The sequence below is a fragment of the Triturus cristatus genome, chromosome 3_2, assembly GCF_964204655.1.
Source record: "Triturus cristatus chromosome 3_2, aTriCri1.1, whole genome shotgun sequence".
NCBI lineage: Eukaryota > Metazoa > Chordata > Amphibia > Caudata > Salamandridae > Triturus > Triturus cristatus.
The window spans coordinates 699,339,876-699,366,730 of NC_140584.1; the positions used below are offsets into that span (position 1 = coordinate 699,339,876).

Sequence of the window (26,855 nt, forward strand, 5' to 3'; positions counted from 1 at the left end):
ACTTGCAGGACGCGTACTTCCATGTCCCAATCCTGAAGTCGCACAGGAAGTATCTCCGTTTTACGGTTGGGTCGCAACATTATCAGTTTGCGGTCCTCCCGTTTGGTCTTACTACTGCACCTCGAGTCTTCACAAAGGTGATGGCAGTGGTGGCTGCTCATCTCAAGAGGTCGGGGATTCCGGTTTTCCCCTACCTGGACGACTGGCTTCTGAAGGCAGAGTCCCCAGGGATGGTGCAGCGTCATTTGCAGGTGACAACTCAGCTGTTATTCGACTTGGGTTTTTCGATCAATGTGCCCAAATCTCACCTGGTGCCCTCTCAACGCAACCTGTTTATAGGGGCAGTACTGGACACTACTGTGTGTCGAGCATTCCCTCCTCCTCAAAGGATTCTCGACATTCAGGAGATGGTCCCTTTATTCCACAGTGGAGCGGTTGTTCCAGTTCTGAAGGTCCTTCGCCTGCTCGGTCTGTTCGCTTCCTGCATTCTGTTGGTCAACCATGCACGCTGGCACATGAGGGCGCTCCAGTGGTGCCTCCGCAAGCAGTGGTATCAGCACAACGGGGATCTCGGGGAGTCGATCAAGATCTCCGGAGAAGCTGCAGCGGATCTGTCTTGGTGGAGCGTGGAGGGCAATCTGTCCCAAGGAAAGCCTTTCCATCTACCTCCATCGGTGGCCTCAGTGATAACGGATGCCTCCACCCTAGGGTGGGGAGCTCATCTGGGGGATCTGGAGATCAAGGGTCTTTGGTCTCCAGAGGAGAGGTTGTTTCATATCAACCTTCTGGAGTTGCGGGCGATTCGTTTGGCACTCAAGGCCTTTCTCCCTTCCCTTCGCGGTCAGTCAGTTCAAGTCCTGACGGACAACACGACCGCGATGTGGTATATAAACAAACAGGGAGGAGTGGGGTCTCTTTGTCTCTGCAGAGAGGCCCTGCGTCTGTGGTCCTGGGCTCAGGACCATCAGATTTGTCTGATGGCAAATCATCTGGCCGGGGTGCTGAACGTGCGTGCGGACAGTCTCAGTCGGCAGTTCTCCGCCGACCACGAGTGGAGGCTCCATCCGGAGGTGGTTCGTCGCGTCTTTCGGACGTGGGGGACTCCTCGGGTGGACCTGTTTGCCACCCGAGAGAACGCGCACTGCCCGTCATTCTGCAGTCTCCAGTATCCGATGCAGGGGGCGTTGGGGGACGCGTTTCAGTTGAGTTGGGGCTCACGACTCCTTTACGCGTTTCCTCCCGTACCCTTGATTCCTCGGGTTCTGAGGAAGATTCGCCAAGACCGGGCCCAAGTCATTTTGGTCGCCCCGGACTGGCCAAGAAGGGTGTGGTACACAGATCTTCTCCACCTCTCCTCGTGCCCTCCGCTCCGTCTCCCTCTGAGGGCAGACCTCCTCTCGCAGTCGGAGGGGCAGGTTCTACACCCCCACCTCCAGAGCTTACACCTTCATGCCTGGAGATTGAACGGGGCAACCTGAGTTCCTTCTCTCTCCCACCTGATGTGGTGGACGTTATTTTATCGGCCAGGCGACACTCCACCAAATCCATATACTCCTACAGGTGGTCTAAGTTTGTAAAGTGGTGTGGAGAGAGGTCTATTGACCCTTTAAAGGCTCATCTTTCTGATGTGCTTCAGTTTGCTCTTTCCTTGGCTCAGCAGGGCTGTGCTGTGGCCACGGTCAAGGGCTACCTTTCGGCCTTATCGGCATTTCTGTGCCTTCCAGATCAACCTTCGTTGTTTAAATCTCCGGTTGTTCTGAGGTTCATCAAGGGCCTTACAAACATGTTTCCTCCTACTCCATTTGTAATGCCTCAGTGGGACCTTAATCTTGTCTTAACCTTTTTAATGGGGTCCCCTTTTGAGCCTCTTCATAATTGTCCTTTGAGGCTGTTGTCCTTTAAGGTGGTTTTTCTTGTAGCCATAACCTCGGCAAGGAGGGTGAGTGAGCTTCAAGCTCTTAGTTCCAAACCTCCTTTTCTTACCTTACATGCTGAAAGGATGGTTCTCAGGACCAGGGCTGCTTTCCTGCCAAAAGTTGTTACTCCTTTCCATTTGGGGCGGTCTATTACCCTCCCTGTTTTTTATCCACCCCCTCATCCTTCCAAAGAAGAAGAAAGACTCCATCGCCTTGACCCGAAGAGGGCTATGAGTTTTTATTTGGACAGGACCAAGGACTTTCGTATTGATGACCAGCTTTTTATTGGCTACGTTGGTCGTTCTAAAGGTAAAGCGGTGCACAAGCGCACGCTGTCAAGATGGATTATACTGACCATCAAGATCTGCTACGCCTTGGCTGGTAAGACTCCTCCTGAGGGTATTCGTGCTCACTCTACTAGAGCTAAGTCTTCAACATCTGCTCTGGCCCGGGGTGTTCCTGTGGCAGATATTTGTAAGGCCGCGACTTGGGCCTCCCTCCATACTTTCGCAAAGCATTATTGCTTGGACTCTGAGATGAGGAGGGAGGGCCACTTCGCGCGCTCTGTCTTGCAAGACTTTCTGGTATAGAAAGGTGGACACCCTCCTCCGGGAGTGGGGACTGCTGTGGGAATCTATTCACAAGGTGAGGAATCCACTGGCAGATGTATCCATCAGAAGAACAAGTTACTTACCTTCGGTAACGCTTTTTCTGGTGGATACAGTATCTGCCTGTGGATTCCTCACCAACCCACCCGCCTCCCCGTTGTCCACCTTTTGTATACCATGAAATAGGTCTTGTTTGAAATGCTTATATTTTCTCTTGTACATTTGTAGGAAATGCTTGTTTGATTAGCATTCCTTTGTTTTGTATGCTATGTATATGTATTGGTTTTTCTATATACTGTGTATACTTGGGATTGTCGTTGGTTCACCTGTTCGCCTCGAAGGCACGGAAAAAATGGGTGGAACTGACGTCATCACGCCGACGTGGGCTTCTTATGGCTCCGATGACGTCGTACGGAGTCGCGTGCGGAGCCGATGTATTGTGACGTCGCCCACGTCGACGTGGAATGCTGGGGAAGAAAAGTTCCGTGGAATGCTGGCGCAGGGGATATTCACAAGGTGAGGAATCCACAGGCAGATACTGTATCCACCAGAAAAAGCGTTACCGAAGGTAAGTAACTTGTTCAATAACAACTTAATTCTTCATTTTGACCTTTATAAAAGATGTAATACATTTTACTAACAACTAATTTAATGGCACTTGATCCACTTGAGAAAGATAAAAAGTTGTGTTCGCCCTCTTAGGATTGATACTTGTGACCAACACCCTATTCATCAGCAACGAACGCTCAACTTGCTGAGGCATCCTGCTCAGTAAGTCTTCACTGTGCTTGATTTGCGAAGGTACAGTGAACCCCAAGTAGTTCACACTGTTTCTGACATTTATAGGAACAACTGGCAATGCATTTAGAGTCAATAAAACCAGCAGCGGCTGCTGCCAAAATAAAGTAGTGGGGCAGCGCGGGGCAAATTATTAAGAAAAAACCACTTACCTCCTTCTTCCGCGTCCAGATGCCTTGGTGGTCCTCTCTTCCGGACGTCCCTGGGCCAGCACAGGCTCCCAGACTTCCCACCCAATCGAGACACCTCTCTCAAGCTGTGAGAGTAGTGCCTGGATTGTTCTGAGCGTCCTTGATAGGCGATCACAAAGGGACTAGGAGCCTGTTCAATTTCTCCACCAGCTGGGTGGAGAAATTCTAAGTACGCCTACCTAAGACGGCTGGCCAAACTGATATATGCACTTACAAGTGTCCTCCACTCCTCCTCTCAGTCCCTGGCTGAGAGGATTGTCTGGCCCCGCCCTAGACTCAGCAGCGTTGGCTGCCAGTGAAAAATCAAACCATAATAAAATTGTTTTATTTTCGTTTTGTTTTCATTCTGCAGTGGGCGACGCTTCTCCACCATTGTGGAGGTGCGGCCGCTGAATAAAACATAGTTGGTCTCGTCATAATCCAGTGGTATTCAACTATTCTCATATTGTAATGATCACAGCAGTTTGGGGTTTCGCCTGCATCTTGTCGATATTTTGGCCTAGTTGAAAGCTGAAGATATTTGGGAGTTCCATGTTATGGTTTTGTATGTTGTCACTGGCGCCCATCATGTCAAATTACAATACATGTACTGTTAATTGTGGAATCATTTCACATGCTCTATTTTAATTTTATATGTTTTGCTTTTTTAGGCAACAGGATTCTGCCACTTCCCAATCTTTTGCACCAGACGATGCACATGCCAAAAAATCTACTGCCTTAGAGAAGGACATTCTGGTAATGAGCTCCGTTTCTTTAAACACATCTGCTGTATTGAACAATCATTTCTGTGTCAAGATGTCATCTCCCGATTACTTACCTCGATTACGTAACCTTCCTCCCTCCAGTTACTCTTCCTTATTCCAGTACGTAATGAAGAGAGGTGTGCCACAACTCCTCGGACTCCAGGGCATCTAACTAAAACAGTTTGATTCCTCCTTCTTCCCTGGATCTCTCGTGCCTAGGCCTATAACACCTTCCCTACAGTCTGTCATCCATAAGCATCCTAGGGATCAAAGTTGTGTGAAGAGGTGGGAGGGTAGGAATGCAAGTACTGGGACAATGAGGACAAAAACAGTACGACACTATTATTGCAATGCTTCACATCTATTTATTATATCAAACATAATGCAACAACAACAACAAAAGGCACTTAAGAAGAACTAACATCAGACGGGTCACTGGTTCCAAATTCCAAGCCTGTTATATTTCCTAAATCTAGTCTATATTGAGAGATGAACGTAATCCAACAATTTACCATAAATAAGGGGATTTCTGTTCTTTCCACAAAACACCAACATTAAACAAAAAAGTGGCATAGAGTCTATACTCGGCTGAACGAGCAATAGAAATATTTAGTGCTTTAATAAGATCCAAGAGATGCAGCTGCTCCTCATCTTCTGATGAGGGTTGGGGAACAAAGATTCAAAGTAATCTCTTGTTCAATATGATAAGTAGAAACTCCTTTAGGATGGAAACTGGAACCAAATCGTAAGTCAATCCTATCAGAAAAGGGAAGGAGTTGTAACTCCCTGCAACCAATTCAGCAAGCCTTACAACTGAGGTGATGACTACTAAAAAGAAAATCTGAAGAGTCAAAAATGTAACCTGTACCTTGTGTAAGGGTTCCAAGGGTAGACCTTTGGGCACCATATGTAGATCACATGCTGAAACAGATGTCTTGGAAAGAGGCCTCTGTAAGAAAAGAAGATGTGAACCTAACGCTCTTATGTTCGCCAACCCTGTCCATGGAGAGTAAATGGCTTTCATCGCTTTCCACAAGACTTCAAGGGTTGCTACCACTAACCCCAGATTAAATTCGTCCTGTAGAGGTTGCAGACTCCACCTAAGCTCACAAATACAGGGCTCTAACATATCCGTCTGACACCAGGAAACAAATGAAGACAAATGATGATCACATGATCTACAAGAAGAACTTCTTCGAGACTCCTGAATCGAGGCCACTAAAGAAGAGGAGAGACCTAGGTTTTATAAACTCTTCCTCTCATCTTTACAGATGAAGCCTGTCTAGGGGTACAAGGGAGAGATCTGAACTTTAACAGACATACATCTATTGGAAGAATCTATTCTGCATACAATGCCATCCTCAGAAGGGGAAACCACCCCATGCAACGCCAAAAGGAGATTATCACGATTATCTGTGAGTTCTTTCTGAAAAGATATGCTAGGCATCTGGCTATCGGGTGAAATGGAGAAAATGCATATATGAAAAAGAAGGGGTGGGATTGTAGATGTAACCCATTCACTCCCCAAGCTTTGGCATGGGAAAGGAAAAAGGGAGTTGGAGCATGCACTTACAATTGAGTCCAACCCCAGAGTTCTGAATTTGACACCTACCTGCCTGGAAATCCAAGGGTGAGAGTGAGCAAAGATCCCACTCTGACAATATACCAAAATAATGTCAACACTACAAATATGAATGACAGAGAGGGGAAAAAGGTACTTTTGTGCCCAGCAAGCAACCTATTTGGCGGGTCAGGCATGCTAGAGCAAAAGCCCCAGTCCCCAACTGACGATTCATGTGTGACTTTGTAATTGTGTTGTCTGTTTTTATCAATACTACATGATCCGAAGGAAGAGGAGCAAACTGCTTCTGTGCTCTTAGAATGGCTGAGTTGAAGCCAGAATTCCTGTGTCTTGGGAGAGCTCAACTTCACTCCCATCCCCAACTGCTGCCATTTGTTGTTACAATTACCAGTGCAGGAGACACTGAGATTATCTGTGATCAATCATCACTGTAATACACTAATTATGTCTTTGATTGTCAGGATCGCAATATCAAAGTCCCTGGATATTGGCTTCCAATAACTGAGTGAATGACGAAACAGGGAACCTAGGTGCTGTCTTGTTCATTGTACTACTAATACACATGCAGCCTGGTAGAAAACACAAACAGAACCAATATAAGGTTACACTAGAACTGAACAGGAACCTATTTCAAGCTTTTTAAGAAATAAATCCTACCATATCGCCCCTGAACCTAATGCCAGTACCTTGCTGGAGAAGCAAGGCATCTTAACAGGCGCTGTAGACGTACCTGAAGCTTTGACGCCCTTGCCTCCTTGAAAATATTTTCAACAAGTTTGAAACCCATCTCCAAGAAACGCTAAATCTTGAGAGTATGTCAATTTAGAATCTGGAAGGTTTAGCAAAAATCCATGTTATGCACATTTCTCATGTATCTCTCTCTGCATGAGAAGTTGACAAATATGGAGCTAACCAGTCTGCCATATTGGATTGGGACAGGCAATGGACTGGAGTAGTTAAGACTGCTGTTTGCGCTTTGAAGAAGAAGATGAAAATCTATCCATAATCTGAAACTTGAAAGATGACTGAAAATGCCCTCTAGAAGCTCGAGAATGACACTTGGTTTGCTTTTGACTTTTAAAAGCTCTTATTAATAAATGTTATAGCTGATCCCTAAAAAGTGAAGAAACATCAAAAGGGAGTTTTACTACAGCAGATTTGTATGCACCTTGAGCCTGCCAGTCTCTTGGGTAAATTGGTCTTCTTGCCACAATATTAGTGGTTACCATAGCAGCAGCCTTTAACTCATTACAAGGAAAATCTGAAATATATTTCACCTGCGCTTGGAAATCATTAGACAGACTGAGATCCTTAGCTAATGACTTGGAGACATAGCCTGCATAGAGAGATACTCTATTTGCCAAATTCAACCTAGTAAAACTATTTTTCAGAGAAGACTACACGTGTATGTCCAGAGGATCACTGACAAAGGTATCCTCACATATCACTGAAGATTATCGGGCAGGTTTCTAAACCGTGCTTGCATGTCAGACCTCTGAGTAAACTAGCTTTGGCTCAGGTTCTTCCTCCATCACATATTCTGGAAGTGGATATGATGATACTGAAGACAAAGAAATCTACCTAGTAGTAATTAAAGCTGGTGAATAAATAATAGTATTTTCTCCCAAAGGAATGTCTGAAACAGGAGTTAAGCAGTATCTCTGTAACACCTCTGTTAGAGAGTTTATTACCTACTCTAGTTGAGATTGAGATAAAGCAGACGAAAGATCAGAATCAATCTTCAATCTTCTGGATGCCCCTGCTGTCTCCTCCTCATCTCTTGATATATGATGCATTTAGACAAGTGCTTATGAGTCTACATTGCTACTGCCTTCTCAAAACACACTAAAACAAGGCTCCAGTCTCCTTTCTATACCTTTTGTTGAGGACCTTTGGTGACCAGAGCACTGCCTGATTAGCGACAAGACAAATATACAGGTAGGAATAATCGTTCATGGCAGCTGTATAGTCAGAAAGGAATGCTGCAAATATACCTCTGCCTTTGTTCTGATTACACTAAATTCAGTAAACAGAACTGGTAATTATAGCAGGTGTAATATAGTATCACTTACTCTTGTGTACCAATTATAGAGAAAAGGATTGGAGAGAAATATCTTCCCTTTGTCCCCATTAAACTGACATGTAGCATATATAATCATGAAAACCACAGCCTTGGTCACCAACATGCTTGCTTAATTAAATGTATATAGAAATGACTAGTGCACTGCGTTGTGTTAACACATATAAAGTTTTCATGCACTGCCTGCAATCTGCTGGCACTGCGACCCTTGACACTGTTTCAACTGCGCAATATTTCTACTAAAGGCTGCCTTGCTACCAGGAATCATCCCGGTTTGCTCTGTGAAGACAAACTCATGTCAACTCTTGACAACAGAACTGCTCTACATCCTCAAAAGCCGTTCCTCCAACTGAAGGCTGCTTCCTCGAAGCTGAATATGTGCAGTGACATACAACACCTCATGGTTAAAATAGAGCCATGTCATTCTCCAAGGATACTGTTCCAAAAACACAACCTGCATCCCAAATGGGTCTGAGAAATAAAAAATAAAAAAATAAAGAAATGAAAAGTTATGTAAATATCAAGACGTGGCCTGGTCAATGTAATGTGTGTGGCAGCTCACACAAAAAAGAGTCTGTGGGGATGGCATGTGGATCCTTTATGGGCCCAGAATGGGTGGTTCTTTGGGATATCAGAAGGATGAGGGATCAATCTGTTTTAGGTAATTCACATTGTGCCTGGGGAGGTGTGGCAGACCTCTGTTCAGTTAGGACTGGCACAAGGAAGGGCTGAGGAGGTAAAGTGCGAATTAGCAAGCACATATCTACCCCTAGCAATGCTCCTTGGTATTCCTAGATGTCATAAACTCTCCCAATGACTCACCCATGATCATCAAACTCTGCACATAGCTCATACAATGTCTTTAAACACTCCAGGCCTGATTCACAAAGGCAATCTGAGACAAAAGTCTAACTTTACGGCTTTTGGTATTCACAGTGGTCATTTACAAGTTGTATCTATACGTCCGCAGTCTGGCCAGAATCTCCAGCTTGAGCCATACTCTTCGCACCTGGGCCATACTCTCCGGCTCGGGCTGTACTCTCCGGCTCAGGCCGGATGAAGTGTAGTCAATGGGCCTGTTGAACTTGGCCCTTTTTGTGGGTCATCCCTGAATTTTTTTGCTTTCCTCCTAGCCTTTTTTCTAACATGGTGTTGGTGCTTTTAGGACTCTGGGCACTTTTGCCTGTTTAGCAGTGCAAAGTGCATGTGCTCTCTGCCCTCCATAGGCTAACATTGGGGACCCCCGCTTTTGGATAACTCCTAAATAAAACAAAATAAGTATGTCATGTTTGGTATGTGTGGAATGGAAATATTAAATGCTGCACAATGGTGCGCGCAGATTTATTTTCACTATTTTAGGAATGCCCCTTTTAGAAGTTGCCATTTCTGTGTGCTGTGTGCCTGCCTGCCTGTTGTGTATTGCATGTCTGGTTCTAGAAGTGACCGGGGCTGGTGAGGTGTGGGTGGCTCCAGGGAGGGCAGGGTGAGTCAGTGTCAGGCTGAATAGGAGATCTGCAATTGGAGAAGTGGGCGGAAAAGTCCCCTGTCCCTGAATAGGTCTGTGCCTGCCCTGTACAATGCTGGCTCCGCCCCCCCCTGTGGTGTGTCTGATTAAAAAAAGCCCCAGCTCACAAAGGAAGGAGGGAAGCCTGGTAAACAAAGTACTCTACACTCCCCCAAGACCATGTGGGACTGGTTTCCCCAAAGACCCTTCCAGAAGTTTCTGCCTCTTTCTAGTAGCAGGGCAGAAGGGTGTATAAATACAGGGGCTGTGACCCCATGGTGGGCGTGCTTGTGCTGACTTGGAGGGGACACTCTGCCAGGAGGAACCGTCGCGGGACCCTGCGTGCTGGCCCCTGTACCCAACTTGTCCCTCTACCTTCTGCTGTACCCAGGAAGAGACTCTGCAGGAGTAAAGGCTGCTGCACTGGAAGGATTGTGCCTGACTGTTCTTAGGAATTGCTGCTCTGCTTAGTGTGCTGTTCCCTGGTCTGCTGACCTTGCCCAGCCTTGCCTCTTCATCGTGGAACCCAGCACCTTGTGAGCGCTACAACTTTATTCCAGCTCTGCCTGCTGTCTAGCGCTCGTGAGCGCTTTGTCTTTATTGGCCAGGAGTTGAGGAGCTGGTGCCTGCAGCGCGAGGCTGCGAGGGAATGCCCGGCATGTGGGATTCCCCCCTGCGATCCTGAAATCAGCGGGAGCCCACCCCGCATTTGTGCCGTTTTGCGGCTGCCCAACCCGCATTTACGCTTATTTTTGACCCGCGGGTGCCCATCCCGAATTTACGCGTATTTTTGATCAGCGGGTGCCCACCCCGCGTTTTCTGCAGTTTTAAAGAAAAGAGAGGGTGCCCGCCCCACATTTGCCGCTGTAGGAGATGGAGCCTACCCCACGTTCGTGTCTTCAAGCGGGAGCCCACCCCGCAATTTTCTTTGATTTACGGCGGGTGCCCACCCTGCACTTGTGAGGAGGAATCACCGCCGTGGCCCGAGACGCCAAAAAGAGGAAGGCAAGCAGACACCGCCTGGCTGTGGGCGGGGCCTGCCACGGAACCAGGAAGACATCAAGGCCCGAGCAGGGTTCCCGTGAGCTGGTGGGAGCCCCGCGCATGCCCCACAAAGAGACTGGCCCAGAAGAAGAAATCTAGGCAGGAGCCTACCCCGCCTGCCTGTTGCCTAGACGCGAGAGAGCCCCACATGTGCAGAGTCCCGAGGAGTCTACCCGACAGCCCCAGGGGATGAGAAGCAGCGCAAGGAGTCCCCAGCAGCCCGGTGAGTGGAACTGTACTGAGGGCATTGCGGCGCTCCCGAAGGCACCGGGGCGCCGGATCTGATTTCTTGTGGGGGCATTCCTGGATTGGAGTCCCGGCGGGGGCTCCAGAGGGCCCAACCATGCCAGTAACTCTTGTGCCACACAGCTGCGCCGCACCAGCGCTGGCAGCTGCAACGTTGGGGGATAATTTTGTTGTTAGCTCCAACTTGGTCAGCGCTTCTTGGGCTGCACAACGGCGCCGTAGGTGCGGGCCTCTGCAACCTTTTTATTCTTCTTTTGGGCACAACTATTTCTAGAGTCCCAGGGTGTGGCTGCAAAGACGTCAGGGTGCCCAGACTATTTGTCACAGCTGTTTCGCCCCTTAGCGGCAGCTGCAATGTGTGGGGAACTTTTCCTTTCTTTGGGAGTCCCAGAGTAGGGGCTCCCCGGGCGCAATGGCACCTGAGGCTAATCTACAATGTGGGTCATGGTTGTTGTAAGTGCCAAGGCTGGCCCTACAGGTACCCTAGTGCTAATGGGATGATGATGCCTAATGCATATGTTTATGCCCCATTCTAATAGGTGTATGCATAATGTATTTTTATGCCTAATGATGTTGCATTTATGCTTATGAGGTTGCCTAATGTCATACTATGATGCTTGCATTTCATGCCTGATCTAATGTGTTTATGCCTAATGTACTCATGCAAATGTGATTTAGGCCTAATGTGGTATAATGCTGGGTTCACTATTTCACCAGTAGCTACTGGCTGTTCTACATTTATTACTGGTGATTTTACATTTACTGTTTTTGCTTAATGATGGTTCTGGCAGCAAACCGATTGGCACTGCCCTGTACATAGTCCCCTGTAAATTGTTACCTGGAGCCAGTTGGCACAGTGTATATATCTGTGATGGTGATTCTACACCCTTTTCCCTGCCCAAACTGATTTTTATGACTTCCTCTACCAATTATCACACATTCCTTATGTTCCTTTTTGTAAAAATTGCATTCTGGCCCATTGATTACACTTCATCCTGCCTGAGCCGGAGAGTACAGCCGGAGTGCACGGCTCGGGTGTGGAGAGTACGGCCCAAGCCAGAGATTCCGGGCCGACAGCGTATGTAAAAGTACGACTCGTAAATAACATCTGTGAATACCAATAGTCGTAAAGTTAGACTTTTGTCTCAGATTGCCTTTGTGAATTAGGCCCTACTTGTGCAATGACCCATAACCCTCCCCAAAACTCATGTGACTTCCCCAAACTTTCCCTATAATTCATGAAGCAAACCTGTTCCGATTGAGGAAAAACTAACCATCCAGTGCACAAATATTGATGAAATGGACATTGCTTATGTTAGAAAAACACTCCCACACCGGAAGGGTGGTGGTGTTCTCCCAGACATACACTGTGGTAGCTTGGCTCGAGTGGTCAGGGATCAGGCACCGTGCTAAGCATACGTCATACCCACACAATAACCATGCGTGCATCCGTTCCAAAAACGACACTACACCTTAAAAATTATACTGAAAATATATCTCTTTATCTTCTTTTCTCTTAGTTGCTGATTAAATAAATAATAATACAATCACAGTACACAAGGCTTTTCCTGTGGAAGGGTAAATCAGATCAATAATACTTCAACGATACAATAAATAAGGTAGGTCATAAATAATCAAGGCATAAATATAAGTGCATTACATAAAAGGCAATTAAATATTACGAGGCAATAAATACTGCGAGACAATAAATACTGTGCGACAATAAATACTGTGAGGCAATAAATAGGATAAATACAATAAATACAGTGCTCTCAATAAATAATAAAAGCCAACAGTGACACTTAAAAATCAGTTCACATTCCTGAGGTACTATGGGATGATTTGGCCCAATCCCAGCTTGTAGAGTTCTGGATGACCTGAGGGGTGTACTACCTGGCTTGGACAAGGCTGAGGCCTAAACTGAGGTAGATCAAGGGGGAATCTAGAGATCTGGCTCTCCCACACTACACAACCCCTCTGTATTAGTCTCAGCTCACCCCTGGCACTATCAAACTGGTTCCAGCACCTCTCTAGCCTCTAGGATGGTCTCTTAGGGCTTCACAGGGCCTTAGGCGCCCTCTATTCCACTTACTGCCCTTTTTATGAAGTTCCGACGCCGCTGGAGTCGTGTCGACGCCGTGAGGCGGTTCCGGTTCGATGTCGGCGGCCTCGGTTCAATGACAGTTCTTGTCGACGCCGGGAGGCGGTTCCAGTTCGATGTCGGCGGCCTCGGTTCGATGACGTCGGGCGGTCTTGGCTCGATGTCGACTTCGGGCGGCTCCGGTTCGATGACGTCGGGCGGCCTTGGCTCGATGTCGACTTCCGGCGGCTCCGGAGTGCGATCTCCACTCCCGACCTCCGGTGCTCCTTTCCTCAGGTTCCGGCGACTCCGGAGTGCGACCTCCACCCCCGACCTCCGGCACGATTCTCTTCAGGTTCCGGCGACTCCGGAGTGCGATCTCCACTCCCGACCTCCGGCACGCTTCACCCCGGTCTCCGGCGACTCCGGAGGGCGGACTTCACTCCCCCGTCGACGCCGCACACTCGACCTCAGGTGACTATCTCCTCGACCTCTGGTGTCCCCACGACCTCCGTCGGCGCCCTCTCTCGACCTCTGGCGGCTCCAGGTACGACGTCTGCTTTCCAGTCAGCGCCGCTTCTCCACCTCGGGCTCCAGGTCTCCAGGCTCCTCGACGTCGTACTTAAGGAAGTTACCAGTAACCAGGTCAGGAACTTGCTGTTCTTTACTTTTAAGGCCTGTTCCGGCTGTCCAGGTCCTTAAGATGGTTTTTCTTGCTTTCTCCCACACAGGGCTCCAGGCTGGGCTCAGTCAGCAGGGACTAGTATCAAGGGTGGGTTTCTGGACCCCACTCCAGGCACAAGTTTCCACCCCTGTTGCCTCACTCCTTCCTCCTTCAGTTCTGTGCTCCTCTCTCTTCACCAGTCAGGTGCCAACTGCCAACTCCAACTGCCAACCTGGAGATGCCTTCCCAACATTCTAAACCTGCCTCACACTGTCACAGGGTTCTGGAATGTTCTGGAAGGTGCTGGTAGGTTCCAGTGATGTCACAGGTGACAATGGGTGGCCACCATTTTGTGTTTCAGGCCCTCAGACAGAAGTTCCAGGGGTAGATAAAATGGCTCCCTGAATCTGCATCAATACTAAAAAGTCTGGTGGTTCCCAAAAAGGAAAAAAATACTAACAGGGTTTGAGGCAAAAGTGGGACAAAATAAATAATGATGAGGAGGGACCACCCAAAGGGCTGACAGGTCAAACACGCGTCCCCCCCCAGCTGAAAGTGGGGAGAGCTACCCAACCCCTTGGGAGTTCTCATCACTAAGGCGGAAATACCTTGAGAGACCGTCTGCATTGGCGTGGTCCACTCCAGGCCGATGTTCCACCTGAAAGTCCATTCCCTGTAGGGAGATAGACCACCTCAACAACTTGGGATTCTCCCCCTTCATCTGCATCAGCCAACGAAGGGGTCTGTGGTCGGTCTGAACTAGGAAGTGCGAGCCAAACAGGTATGGCCGCAACTTCTTCAGAGCCCATACCACTGCAAAGGCTTCTCGCTCTATTGCACTCCACTTCTGTTCCCTGGGAAGTAGTCTCCGGGATAGGAAGACCACGGGTTGATCCAGACCCTCTTCATTGAGTTGCGATAACACTGCCCCAATGCCATGTTCCGATGCATCCGTCTGGACAATGAACTCCTTGGAAAAGTCTGGGGCCCGTAGGACCGGGGCCTCGCACATGGCTTGCTTCAGCTTCACAAAGGCCTGCTGACAAGCCTCCGTCCAGACTACCCGTCGAGGTTGCTTCTTGGACGTAAGCTCCGTGAGGGGGGCCACGATGGTACCGTAACCCTTCACGAAGCGGCGGTAGTATCCGGTGAGGCCCAAAAATGCTCGGACCTCAGTCTGAGTCTTGGGGGGTTCCCAGGCCATGATGGCCTCGATCTTCGCCTGGAGGGGTTGCACCGCTCCCCTACCCACCAAGTGTCCAAGGTACACTACCAACCCCTGCCCGATCTGGCACTTGCTGGCCTTGATCGTTAATCCAGCTTGTCTCAGAGCCTGAAGAACAGCTTGCAGGTGACACAAGTGATCCTCCCAGCTGTTACTGAAGACGGCTATGTCATCCAGATAAGCAGCAGAGAAACTCTCCATTCCGGTGAGGATCTGGTTCACCAGACGCTGAAACGTGGCAGGGGCGTTCTTGAGCCCAAAGGGCATCACACAGAACTGGTAGTGACCCTTGGGTGTGGAGAAGGCTGACCTTTCCTTGGCTCCATCAGTCAGAGAGATCTGCCAGTACCCAGAAGTAAGGTCAAAGGTACTTAGATAATGGGCAGCTCCCAGCCGGTCAATCAATTCATCCGCCCTTGGGATCGGATGAGCATCAGTCTTGGTTACTGAGTTCAGTCCCCGGTAGTCCACACAGAACCTCAATTCCGGTTGGGCACCCGGTGGTGCGGCTTTTGGTACTAGCACCACCGGACTGGACCAGGGGCTGCTGGAAGGTTCGATCACTCCTAGCTCCAGCATCTTAGTGACTTCACTGTGAATGCTGGCCTTCACCTTGTCTGACATCTGGTAGATCTTGGACTTCACAGGTGGGCTGTCTCCTGTGTCCACATCATGGACGCACAGGTGAGTCCTACCCGGAACAAGGGAGAACAACGAAGAGTACTGTCCCAGGACCTGGCGGCAGTCCTCCTGCTGTTCAGGAGTTAGAGATGGGGAGAGAATCACTTCCTCCACCGACCCATCCTTCTCTTGAGACGCAAACAAATCGGGGAGAGGCTCGCTTTCCACGTCCTCTGCTCCGTCAGTCACCATCATCAAAATGACTTCGGGCCTCTCGTGGTGGGGTTTGAGGCGGTTGGCATGCAGCACCCGTAGGGGCTGACGAGGGGTCTTAAGATCCACCAAGTAGGTAGCCTTACCCTTCTTCTCCAATACCTCAAAGGGTCCTGACCAGCAATCCTGGAGGGCGCTAAGCTCTCCTGGTTCGATCACCCACACCTTCTGGCCAGGCTCCAATTCCACCGGGTGAGCGTTGTGGTCATACCACGCCTTCATTACTGCTTGGCTGGCCTCCAAGTTGTCAGAAGCTTGCTTCCACAACTTAGCCATTTGGCTTCGGAAGGCCAGCATGTAGCTCACCACGTCCTGGGGAAGCTTTCTGGGAGTTCTTTCCCATCCGTCTCTCACCAGGCTGAGAGGTCCACGCACAGGGTGCCCATACAGAAGCTCGAAGGGGCTGAAGCCCACTCCCTTCTGTGGCACTTCCCTGTAGGAAAACAATAGACAGGGTAGGAGGACGTCCCATTTCCTCCGCAGGCTTTCAGGCAGACTTCTGATCATGCCTTTCAAAGTTTTGTTAAACCTCTCCACCAGACCATTGGTCTGGGGGTGGTAAGGAGTTGTGAACCGGTAGGTCACTCCACACTCCTTCCACATCGCCCGCATGTATGCTGACATGAAGTTGGTCCCCCTGTCGGACACAACTTCCTTGGGAAAACCCACTCGGGTAAAGATTCCCATCAGGGCCCTAGCCACAACAGGTGCAGTAATGGTCCTCAGTGGTATAGCCTCTGGGTACCGTGTGGCATGATCCACCAAAACCAGGATAAACCTGTGACCAGCTGTAGTAGGCGGATCTAATGGACCCACAATGTCGATGCCCACCCTTTCAAAGGGGGTGCTAACGACAGGAAGTGGTTCCAGGGGAGCTTTCAGCTTCACCCCTGTTTTCCCACTGGCTTGGCAAGACACACATGTCCGGCAGTAGGTGTCGGACGTCACTTTCATCTGAGGCCAATAAAAGTGTGGGACAAGACGGGCGAAGGTCTTGTCTTGCCCCAGGTGTCCTGCCAATGGGATCTCGTGAGCCAACTCCAGAAGGAAGGCTCGATAACGTTGAGGGACTACCAAGGCTCGTGACGATCCATGTAGGGGTGCCTTGGGTTCACTGTAGAGGAGGCCATCCTCCCAGTAAACACTGTAGTTCCCTTCAACGTTCCCTGCTGCCTGGGCTTCGGCCTGTCGCCTCAGTCCCTCAAGGGTAGGGCACTCCTCCTGGCCCTGGCAGAATTCCTCCCTGGTCGGGCCTCCCTCCACGTGCCACTCGGCCGGGATAGGGAGGTCCTCCAGTTTGGTGACATCCCCCACCGCAGACTCCTGGTCCACCACCTCCGGTGGCCTATCCGTCCTACGGGGTGCGGACGCCGAGGCAGGCTCCTCCTGTCCTCGGTTCTTCCCTTGATCGGCAGCTGGCTGGGCCTTTGTTCCAGGCTCCAGCCTGAACGAACTCCCTCTCCGGGTAGTCGCGGACCCTGTGCTCACACAGGCCCAGTCAGGTGTACCCAGCATCTCAGTGTGAGTCCGGTATTCCACCTCTTTCCAAGCATTGTGCTCCATGTCATTCCCCAGCAGACAATCGACTGGCACGGCAGGGCTTACGGCAACTCGAAGTGAACCTGCAACCCCTTCCCATTCAAAGGGAACCTCGGCCACCGGATAGTGGCCCATTCTGCCGTCAGCCATCGCGGCAGGGTGGAGTACATCGGGAATCACCTGCTCTGGAGACACCAGTTGGCTACGCACCATAGTCATACTGGCTCCTGTGTCTCTCAGAGCCTCCCCCCTTTGGCCGTTGATGGTGACCCACTGCCCATACTTTATAGTATTTGCGGGCACCTGGATCTTAGGAACCATCTCCCGTTCTCCCTGGGACACTAAAGTGACACCCGCCCACTCCCTTCCCTTAATTAAAGGCATCTCCTCCCCGAGCACTACACTAGCTACTCCGGGGGCCTTTCCTCCAATGGGAGGGGGTGGTCGTTTTGGGCACTTCGCATCTCCCTTATAGTGTCCAACGCCACCGCACTCGAAGCAATGGACAACCCTTGGCTGCTGACTCTGGCCAGGATTAGGGTTTCGGGGTGGGTTAGCCCTAGGGGTGAATCCTGTTCCCTTACCTTGGAAATTATTTTGGGGGCCTTTGGAGAACTCCTTTTTATTTTCCCCTCCCTCTTTCTTCTGGGGGGCGCCCTGTCCTGCCTTATGAGTATCCCCTCCAGTCCCCCTTGTGGACACCCGGGTACTAGCCCAAATGTCCGCCTCCTCAGCAAGCTTCCGGGGATTGGTCAGCTTGCTATCCACCAGGTGTTGACGCAGTTCAGGGAAACATTTTTCGAGCAGGTGTTCCTTCAATACTAAATCAAACAACCCCTCGTAGTTCCTTACTTCACTGCCCTGAATCCAACCCTCTAATGCCTTCTTTGCATAATCCAGGAAGTCCACCCAATTCTGTGTGCCCCGTTTGTGGCTACCCCGGAACTTCTGTCTGTATTTCTCGGGTGTTAGTCCAAACTTTCGTATGAGCGCCACTTTCATGATGGGGTAGTGGGTCTGCTCATCCTGCTCTAAGGCCAATAATGCATCCCTACCAGCTGGAGGCATGTACCTGTACAATCCCCCTCCCCAGTACTTCTCTGGAACCCCATGGGCCCTTAATGAGACCTCATAGGCCGCTAGCCACTTGGCAATATCGTCGCCCACACCATAGCTAGCCACTAGGTCTTTCGGCAAATAGGGTTTGGGTTCCCTGGTGAACTCTCTTTCTTCGCTGCCACCATTAGGAATAGGGTGTGCCCCGGCTCGTAGGATCTGGAGATCTATCTCCCTTAACCTCAGCTCATGAGCCATCCTCTGTTCCTCCTTCTCTTTCTCCAGCCTTGCTAGGTCCCATGTGAGCTGTCTTTTCTCCCTCCGGTCTGTTAACTCCACTTCAGACAAGCCACCGCTAGAGGCACTGCTGCCCTTCCTAGAAAGTGTCCTGGGCCCCGCTAACAGGTTCCCCACCTCAGGTTGGTACAAACCAGCTCCCTCACTGTCGGGCTCTCTATCCCTGTCCTCCTCCTCAGCCTTGCTTTCTCGTCGTGCCTCCCCCCAAGCCCTTAAGCTGGTTTGGAGTGCACCCTTCTTTGCTCCTGGGGGACAATACACCCCCTCCCGCTGACAAAACTCCCTGAGTTGGGCCACAGTGTACGTTTCTAAATTCTCCAGTACAAACTCCATCTTGCCCACTCAGGTCAGAGGACAGTTATTTGCAGAAGCTATGCAGGGGGGTACCTTTTATAATACCTCCTCCCACCACCAGAGTAAATTTGGAAAAAACAAAAACTCACAATTAGGAAGTCCGCTTGGAGAAAACTCCCGGTGTAGGCCTATGGACTACCCACAGTTATTGTCGAGTATACGTAGGCACAGCTCAATCCCACCACTGAACACCAATTATGTTAGAAAAACACTCCCACACCGGAAGGGTGGTGGTGTTCTCCCAGACATACACTGTGGTAGCTTGGCTCGAGTGGTCAGGGATCAGGCACCGTGCTAAGCATACGTCCTACCCACACAATAACCATGCGTGCATCCGTTCCAAAAACGACACTACACCTTAAAAATTATACTGAAAATATATCTCTTTATCTTCTTTTCTCTTAGTTGCTGATTAAATAAATAATAATACAATCACAGTACACAAGACTTTTCCTGTGGAAGGGTAAATCAGATCAATAATACTTCAACGATACAATAAATAAGGTAGGTCATAAATAATCAAGGCATAAATATAAGTGCATTACATAAAAGGCAATTAAATATTACGAGGCAATAAATACTGCGAGACAATAAATACTGTGCGACAATAAATACTGTGAGGCAATAAATAGGATAAATACAATAAATACAGGGCTCTCAATAAATAATAAAAGCCAACAGTGACACTTAAAAATCAGTTCACATTCCTGAGGCACTATGGGATGATTTGGCCCAATCCCAGCTTGTAGAGTTCTGGATGACCTGAGGGGTGTACTACCTGGCTTGGACAAGGCTGAGGCCTAAACTGAGGTAGATCAAGGGGGAATCTAGAGATCTGGCTCTCCCACACTACACAACCCCTCTGTATTAGTCTCAGCTCACCCCTGGCACTATCAAACTGGTTCCAGCACCTCTCTAGCCTCTAGGATGGTCTCTTAGGGCTTCACAGGGCCTTAGGCACCCTCTATTCCACTTACTGCCCTTTTTATGAAGTTCCGACGCTGCTGGAGTCGTGTCGACGCCGTGAGGCGGTTCCGGTTCGATGTCGGCGGCCTCGGCTCAATGACAGTTCTTGTCGACGCCGGGAGGCGGTTCCAGTTCGATGTCGGTGGCCTCGGTTCGATGACGTCGGGCGGCCTTGGCTCGATGTCGACTTCGGGCGGCTCCGGTTCGATGACGTCGGGCGGCCTTGGCTCGATGTCGACTTCCGGCGGCTCCGGAGTGCGATGTCCACTCCCGACCTCCGGTGCTCCTTTCCTCAGGTTCCGGCGACTCCGGAGTGCGACCTCCACTCCCGACCTCCGGCACGATTCTCTTCAGGTTCCGGCGACTCCGGAGTGCGATCTCCACTCCCGACCTCCGGCATGCTTCACCCCGGTCTCCGGCGACTCCGGCGACTCCGGAGGGCGGACTTCACTCCCCCGTCGACGCCGCACACTCGACCTCAGGTGACTTTCTCCTCGACCTCTGGTGTCCCCACGACCTCCGTCGGCGCCCTCTCTCGACCTCTGGCGGCTCCGGGTACGACATCTGCTTTCCAGTCAGCGCCGCTTCTCCACCTCGGGCTCCAGGTCTCCAGGCTCCTCGACGTCGGACTTCAGGAAGTTACCAGTAACCAGGTCAGGAACTTGCTGTTCTTTACTTTTAAGGCCTGTTCCGGCTGTCCAGGTCCTTAAGATGGTTTTTCTTGCTTTCTCCCACACAGGGCTCCAGGCTGGGCTCAGTCAGCAGGGACTAGTATCAAGGGTGGGTTTCTGGACCCCACTCCAGGCACAAGTTTCCACCCCTGTTGCCTCACTCCTTCCTCCTTCAGTTCTGTGCTCCTCTCTCTTCACCAGTCAGGTGCCAACTGCCAACTCCAACTGCCAACCTGGAGATGCCTTCCCAACATTCTAAACCTGCCTCACACTGTCACAGGGTTCTGGAATGTTCTGGAAGGTGCTGGTAGGTTCCAGTGATGTCACAGGTGACAATGGGTGGCCACCATTTTGTGTTTCAGGCCCTCAGACAGAAGTTCCAGGGGTAGATAAAATGGCTCCCTGAACCTGCATCAATACTAAAAAGTCTGGTGGTTCCCAAAAAGGAAAAAAAAACTAACAGGGTTTGAGGCAAAAGTGGGACAAAATAAATAATGATGAGGAGGGACCACCCAAAGGGCTGACAGGTCTAACAGCTTAGAACTAATAAGAAGCTCAAGCCCTTACTCTGAAGCTGTCAATCCTGGTGTTGGGAATGGTGGTGTTGTATTGACATTAGTGCACTGGTTTTACTTTTGTAAGTTACCATGTGGAATGAAATTTCATTGTAACATGTACAACTAGAACTTTTGGTAAGCCCGGCAAGAATGCATCTGTGCTTTGTCATAATCTCCAAGTCTTCTTCAGGCAAGGCAGCTCAATGAACATTCAATCTATACTAAAAGCGCAAAAGGCTCCTTTAAGAGAACATCTCCGCCATTTATATTCCTTTTCAATCCAAATAACAGACTAACATATCCACCAATAAAATTAATTGCGTATTTTCTATACTAAATCCCACTAATTTTGTGTGGGTTCTGGAGTAGCGTGCTACTCGTCGAAAATACACTTCAACACCTCATCAGTGGTAGCAAGCACTACATAAAAGCAAACCTTGTTCCTCTTCTATCCCTCCACTATCCTTCTCAATCCAAATAACTGGCTAACATATCCACCACTCAAATTACTTTCATATTTCAGTATACTAATTCACCACTAATCCTTTATGGGCTCCGGAGAAGTGTGCTAATCGCCGAAAAAGCGCTTCAGTGCCTCATCAGGGGTAAGAAGCGCTATATAAATGCAATTACAATACAATACAATATACAGAGCCCTTAGCAAATGACTTCTCGTCTAACTTTGACTTCACTAATACTATAACTTTATACCTACCATTCGCAGCCTTAAAACTCCCATAACATATCCCCACAACATCCAAACATACACATACTTTATCATACTTGTTCCTGTTCTGTCCTATAGTCACCCATGCACCTCTGTCGCACCTCTTCCTCATTCACTGAGCAGAGACCCACTCACAGAATCCACCGAGCTGGAATGACCCCAACTGTCCTTATGAATTTGGGTACCTGTTTTTCCGTCTGTTAATGCCATGCAGAACCTGCCTGTTCCTCCATAAAACCTACCGCCTCCTGCTTACCCCAATTCTGATGGAGTGCATCCAAAACTTGCCTGCTGGCTAAGCCAGCTTGATCAACACCTTGCAGAGCACCTGTAGAATCTGAAATTGTGCCATCCTGCTACCATCTACATGCTTAAAAAATATCTCCTCTGAAATTTACCCTCAACTGCAGAAATTCTTCCCAATCTTTCACTAGACACCTGAAGTCATCCTCAGAACTATATAGTGCTATCTTTGTAAGCCTTTTCAACCCTTTTCCACAACAGCTCTGAAATCCATAATCCCCCAAAAACATTCATACCATGCACAAGAAAATGTATGTCACTTCCCACAATGAAAAACAAATCCCTTGCAGTGACCGTACAATATTTTCCAGCGTAGCTCCTGTGACCATTCTCATTTTGTCACCTATCTAACTCTTTTATTGTGCCCAACCTGCTATTATTCTATGCTTCAATTCCCCAGCTGATTGTTTGTTAACCCAAAAGAACTTACTCTACAATACAACCCCAGCATACTTCCCTCCCATAGTTACGGCTGATAATGTTTCCAAATCTACTCCATGATAAAATGCAAAACATCATTCCTTCTTGTTTTAAACTCTTCTCGGTTGATCTCCTCCGGCCTTACCTCCCCACTGTCTAAGAACTCCCACCATGCTTGCATATAGACCTTCCTCGTGGGCAGGGCCCCCAACTTCTCCATCAGCTCCAGCATCCTAGTCATTGCTCTCTCTGCAGCAGCCCCCAGCATATCTGCCACTGTGTATCAGACAATGCATCTGCAGTGTTATTGTCTATTCGTGGAACATGTCTGGCCCAAAATATAATCCTAGATTTCAAGCAGCCTAGCAGATAAACTTCAAAATGTTTGATATCTTTCGCTTTGGACCATTTACCAAGCCCAGTCATTTAACTGTCTACATTAAAACTAATTCTCCTGCTTGGTCAATCTTTGCACCAAAGCATCTTAGCCAAAACCAATAGAAACAAAACTCCAGGAAAGCAATGCTGCTTCTTTTCTTCATTCAACTATCTGCCCACGGTTCTGGACACCACCTGCCATCCCAGAACAATGCAAAACCTTTTGAGGCTGCAACATCAGAGTATACTTGTTGCTGCCACACCCATTGCTCCTGTAGCGACCACTTTGTCACACCATTGAAGGCTTTTAAAAATATAATGCATACTCTAAAATCCTCTGTCAGACCCACATTTAAGCAAACTCTGTGATGTGACAAATAAGCACCCGATCACAAAAGACCCAACCTTAATCAAAATGCCCTCCCATCTTGCATACTGTACGGTTAATATTCAGGAGGACTAAAAAAGCCTGCACCTTCATTAGTTCCAGATGCTTTGCTCTAGCTACCTCGTACAATCGCTCCAACAATTTTCCCACTTTATCCAGCAACATTCGCACCTCCACTGTGAATGTGTCCATCTCAGTTCCAAGAAAAGTCTAAAGCGTTGCTGGCACCTCTGTCTTTTCCAATGCTAACGGCACCCCCACCCTGAATCCGGCATCATATTCTGAAAAACGTACCAGACACCTCCACAAACAACTTGTGGAACCTGCTTGTCTCACAAACAGAAAATCATCTATATAATAAGTAGCCTAAACAACCCAAATACTGAATTTAAAAAAAAATGCATAAAGCAACTAAAATATAAATTAGTGAAGAAGGAATTGAGCAAAATTTAGCAACATCATATCTACAAAAATGTTTCCCTTGAATTGAAACCCAGCAGCAAAATATTCTCTGTATGCACCATTAATGTCTGAGTGCCCACTGGTTATCTGACTTAGCTTGCTCTGACCCTACCCCGCAGTTCCTCACCAATGCAACAGCATGATTAGCAGACACATACTGAAGTGCTGCATCGTCATTGAAATTAAAATTCCTTCACTGAGGAACTTTCTGACCAGGGCAAATGATACATAAGCCTAAATTCACCTTCCTGTTTTTGGGAACCTCATTTAATGGAGACATTGTCACGTCTCACAATGGCCAGTGCTGAAAGCCCTGGCCAGTCCTGCTACTCTACCACCACGCACTTTCTTTTGCAACATTTCCCTGGCAATCTCAGGGTTGGCTTCTAATAACGTCAAACTCACTGCCAAACCTATTCAACCTCAGTCCCTACCATGTTAAAGTGCCTTTTCAGCTTCTATATCTGGGTTGAAAACCAACCACTGACAACTTCTACAGTTCAATTGGTTTAGGTTCTCTTACCTTCAATTGGTTGTTGTCCCCTACCTCTTTCGCATTGCCCTTGAGCTGCGAATGCCAGTTGCCCAAAGCACTTCACCACTGGGTACTTCCCCCCTACCCCCCCACACATTTTACAGTCATGTCGAAATTTACAATGAGGTCTGGTTCAGCTCCCCTTGATAGAAGCCCAACACTCACAGTTCTGTAACAACTGCTCTCTTCCACTTGCACCCACCCCAAGCTGGGTGGAACGCCCCAGAAGGAGACTGTAGTGAATGGGCAGCCACTTGTTGTGTGCATTGACTGCACCATCCATTGAAGCTATAGTTCATTGTCCACCTCTCCCCATTTATTCTACGGATTTAATGCCGTTTTGGCCCGAAATTCCTCATCATAGAGAAGCCATGTAATGCCTCCATAACCAATTCTGCCCTCTGAACCACATCCATATGTTTGAAAAGCGTGAAGCATCCCTCAGGATGGTGTCACACTACCATACATCAAAAATGCTGCGGTCCATTTTTCAACCATCATTGGAACAAGAAGTCTTTTTGCCAAATACCATTCCTCTTCTTTCAAACCTTCATTTGCTTGAATTTCATGGTGCAAGAATTTAAAAACATCAACAAACTCTTCCTTACAAATATTTTCTTTAGTGGTTAATGAGTCACTAAAGGTATTGTACTTCTCATGTTAGGCAACCTTTTACATGTATTTCTGTCCCCACCTCTATCCCCATTGTCCCCTTTTTTAGCTTACTCCACGCTTTTATTTTTTGGGCAACTGTCATCTCATTTTTTTGCCCCTCCTTACCCTTTTTTTACTTTGCTCTACTCTGCCTTATCCATACCCGCCATGTTACCTTTATTACCCGTTACCATCTTGTTGCCCTTCTCTTCCATAACATTCTCCTTCCCCTTTACTGAAATCACCCTTGTTAACTTACATTTCTCTTTCACCTCTCCATTACCGCATGACACCCCCTTTCTCCCCGTACATGATCTTATAGGATCTGTTCCCTCTTTGCGCACTTTTTATCCATTTCATCTTCCGTCTTGCGTCACATCCTGAACCAAGATGCTCTTGTCTCCTCTGTAACACCTGCAATGGCCCAACTCCTTTTCCCTCATTAGTTGCATTGCCCTGATCCTTGCTTCCCTAACTCCACCAAGCCTTATGGTCAGCTCCCTGTCTTTTCAATTTGATTAGTTCCACAATCTAGCCCTCTTCTTATGAGCCAAGTCATTTTCAAACTTATACCTATTCACACACTACTCATATGTGCTTGTCTTCTCACCATCAACCACACCACAATCATACAACAATCAGGTCCTCTATATAACTCCTGATGTTAGAAAGGCCACCCCGAACTCTCCATCTTTTTTGGGCCGGTGCCCAAAAGTTGTCACAACCTTAACTTGTATCCGGATAGCATAACAGGTCTCTGCTGCCAGAAATGTATCCAGGATGCTCAACCTGGTAGGCTCCAGGGACACAACACAAAATTATTCTCCCCACACCCCTGCAGAATGTGATGAGGGACCCCAGCAACTCCCAGATCGCACAGACATTCATTGGTCTTGTTCTCAATGGGGTCCCTCTGAACGGTTGCACCTCCCTTACGTTGCAGGCGCCTGCTCGGGAAAGCAGAGTGGCTTTCCTAAGCATTTAATTAGTAGAATAAAAGACCCCCTGCTCTCGATAAGGTTTCTAGGACAGGGCAAAAACTAGAATTAGTAACAACATTTCCCGACAGCCTTAAAAAAAGCCTCTCACTCATACCTGTACCTAATGGGTATTCGTGTGCGGCTCAGAAAGTATGTGATTTTGGAAATGCATTCATTCCTTTATAACTCTTAAAAATACCATTTATCATATTTTGCCAATTGTTTCCAATAATTTAAAACAATTGCAACAATGTAGCAACCTCAGGTGGTCCATCCTGGGTTGAATAAATACAGGTTTCCTAGTCAACGTAGATATAAACACGGATTTTCAAGAGCAACAACACTCACTACATCCTCATCCTACTACATGCATACCCAACTATGTCTCCATGCATACAATAACTGAGAAATCTCTTTAATTTATCTCATCTGTAGCAATTTGTCTTAAATCTGTACATAGTTATACTATGTTAATATTGGTAATATTATTCTCTTGTTATACAGTTTTTACTACAAATTGGTTTTCCTCTATTTCCTCTTGAATTGCTTCCATTAATTTGTAATAGTACTATGGCTGTAACATAATATTTACGTGCGTTTCGGCGATATAAGCCTTCCTCAGGATTGACTCATGTTCAAAGCCACATTTGCTTTAGCGGAACCTGTAAACATAATATACATCAGTAAATGAGCCGCACATACCGCAGAATAAACTCATACCCTGCATATCACTTTTACTTGTATGCTAGAGTTAAAAGCAAAGTTAAACAAGCATCTGCAATGCAATAGGTCTCGCATTTACTTGAGTTTGAGCTATTGGCATTGTAAATGACAATGCCTTTTATTTATGTTTTGGTTTTTAAAATAGATAAATAAAAGGCTTTGTCATTTAGAATGCCAATAGCTTAAAATCGCGTAAATGCGAGACCTATTGCATTGCAAATGCTTGTATTCTCTTGTTTCCCCCTCTGAAAGCTGGCTCTAGACAATGAC

The 26,855-nt window shown here is 48.1% G+C and overlaps 1 protein-coding gene across 2 annotated transcripts in view; it reads left to right on the forward strand.

Annotated features, from left to right (window-relative positions):
- DNAH7 (dynein axonemal heavy chain 7) overlaps positions 1 to 26,855 on the forward strand; it is a 1,967,826-nt gene that overhangs the window by 136,617 nt on the left and 1,804,354 nt on the right. For both annotated transcript variants that reach the window (XM_085648764.1, XM_085648765.1), the window contains exon 5: positions 4,164 to 4,248. In XM_085648764.1, the coding sequence (XP_085504890.1) occupies positions 4,164 to 4,248 (85 nt within the window). The remainder of the gene's footprint in view (positions 1 to 4,163; positions 4,249 to 26,855) is intronic.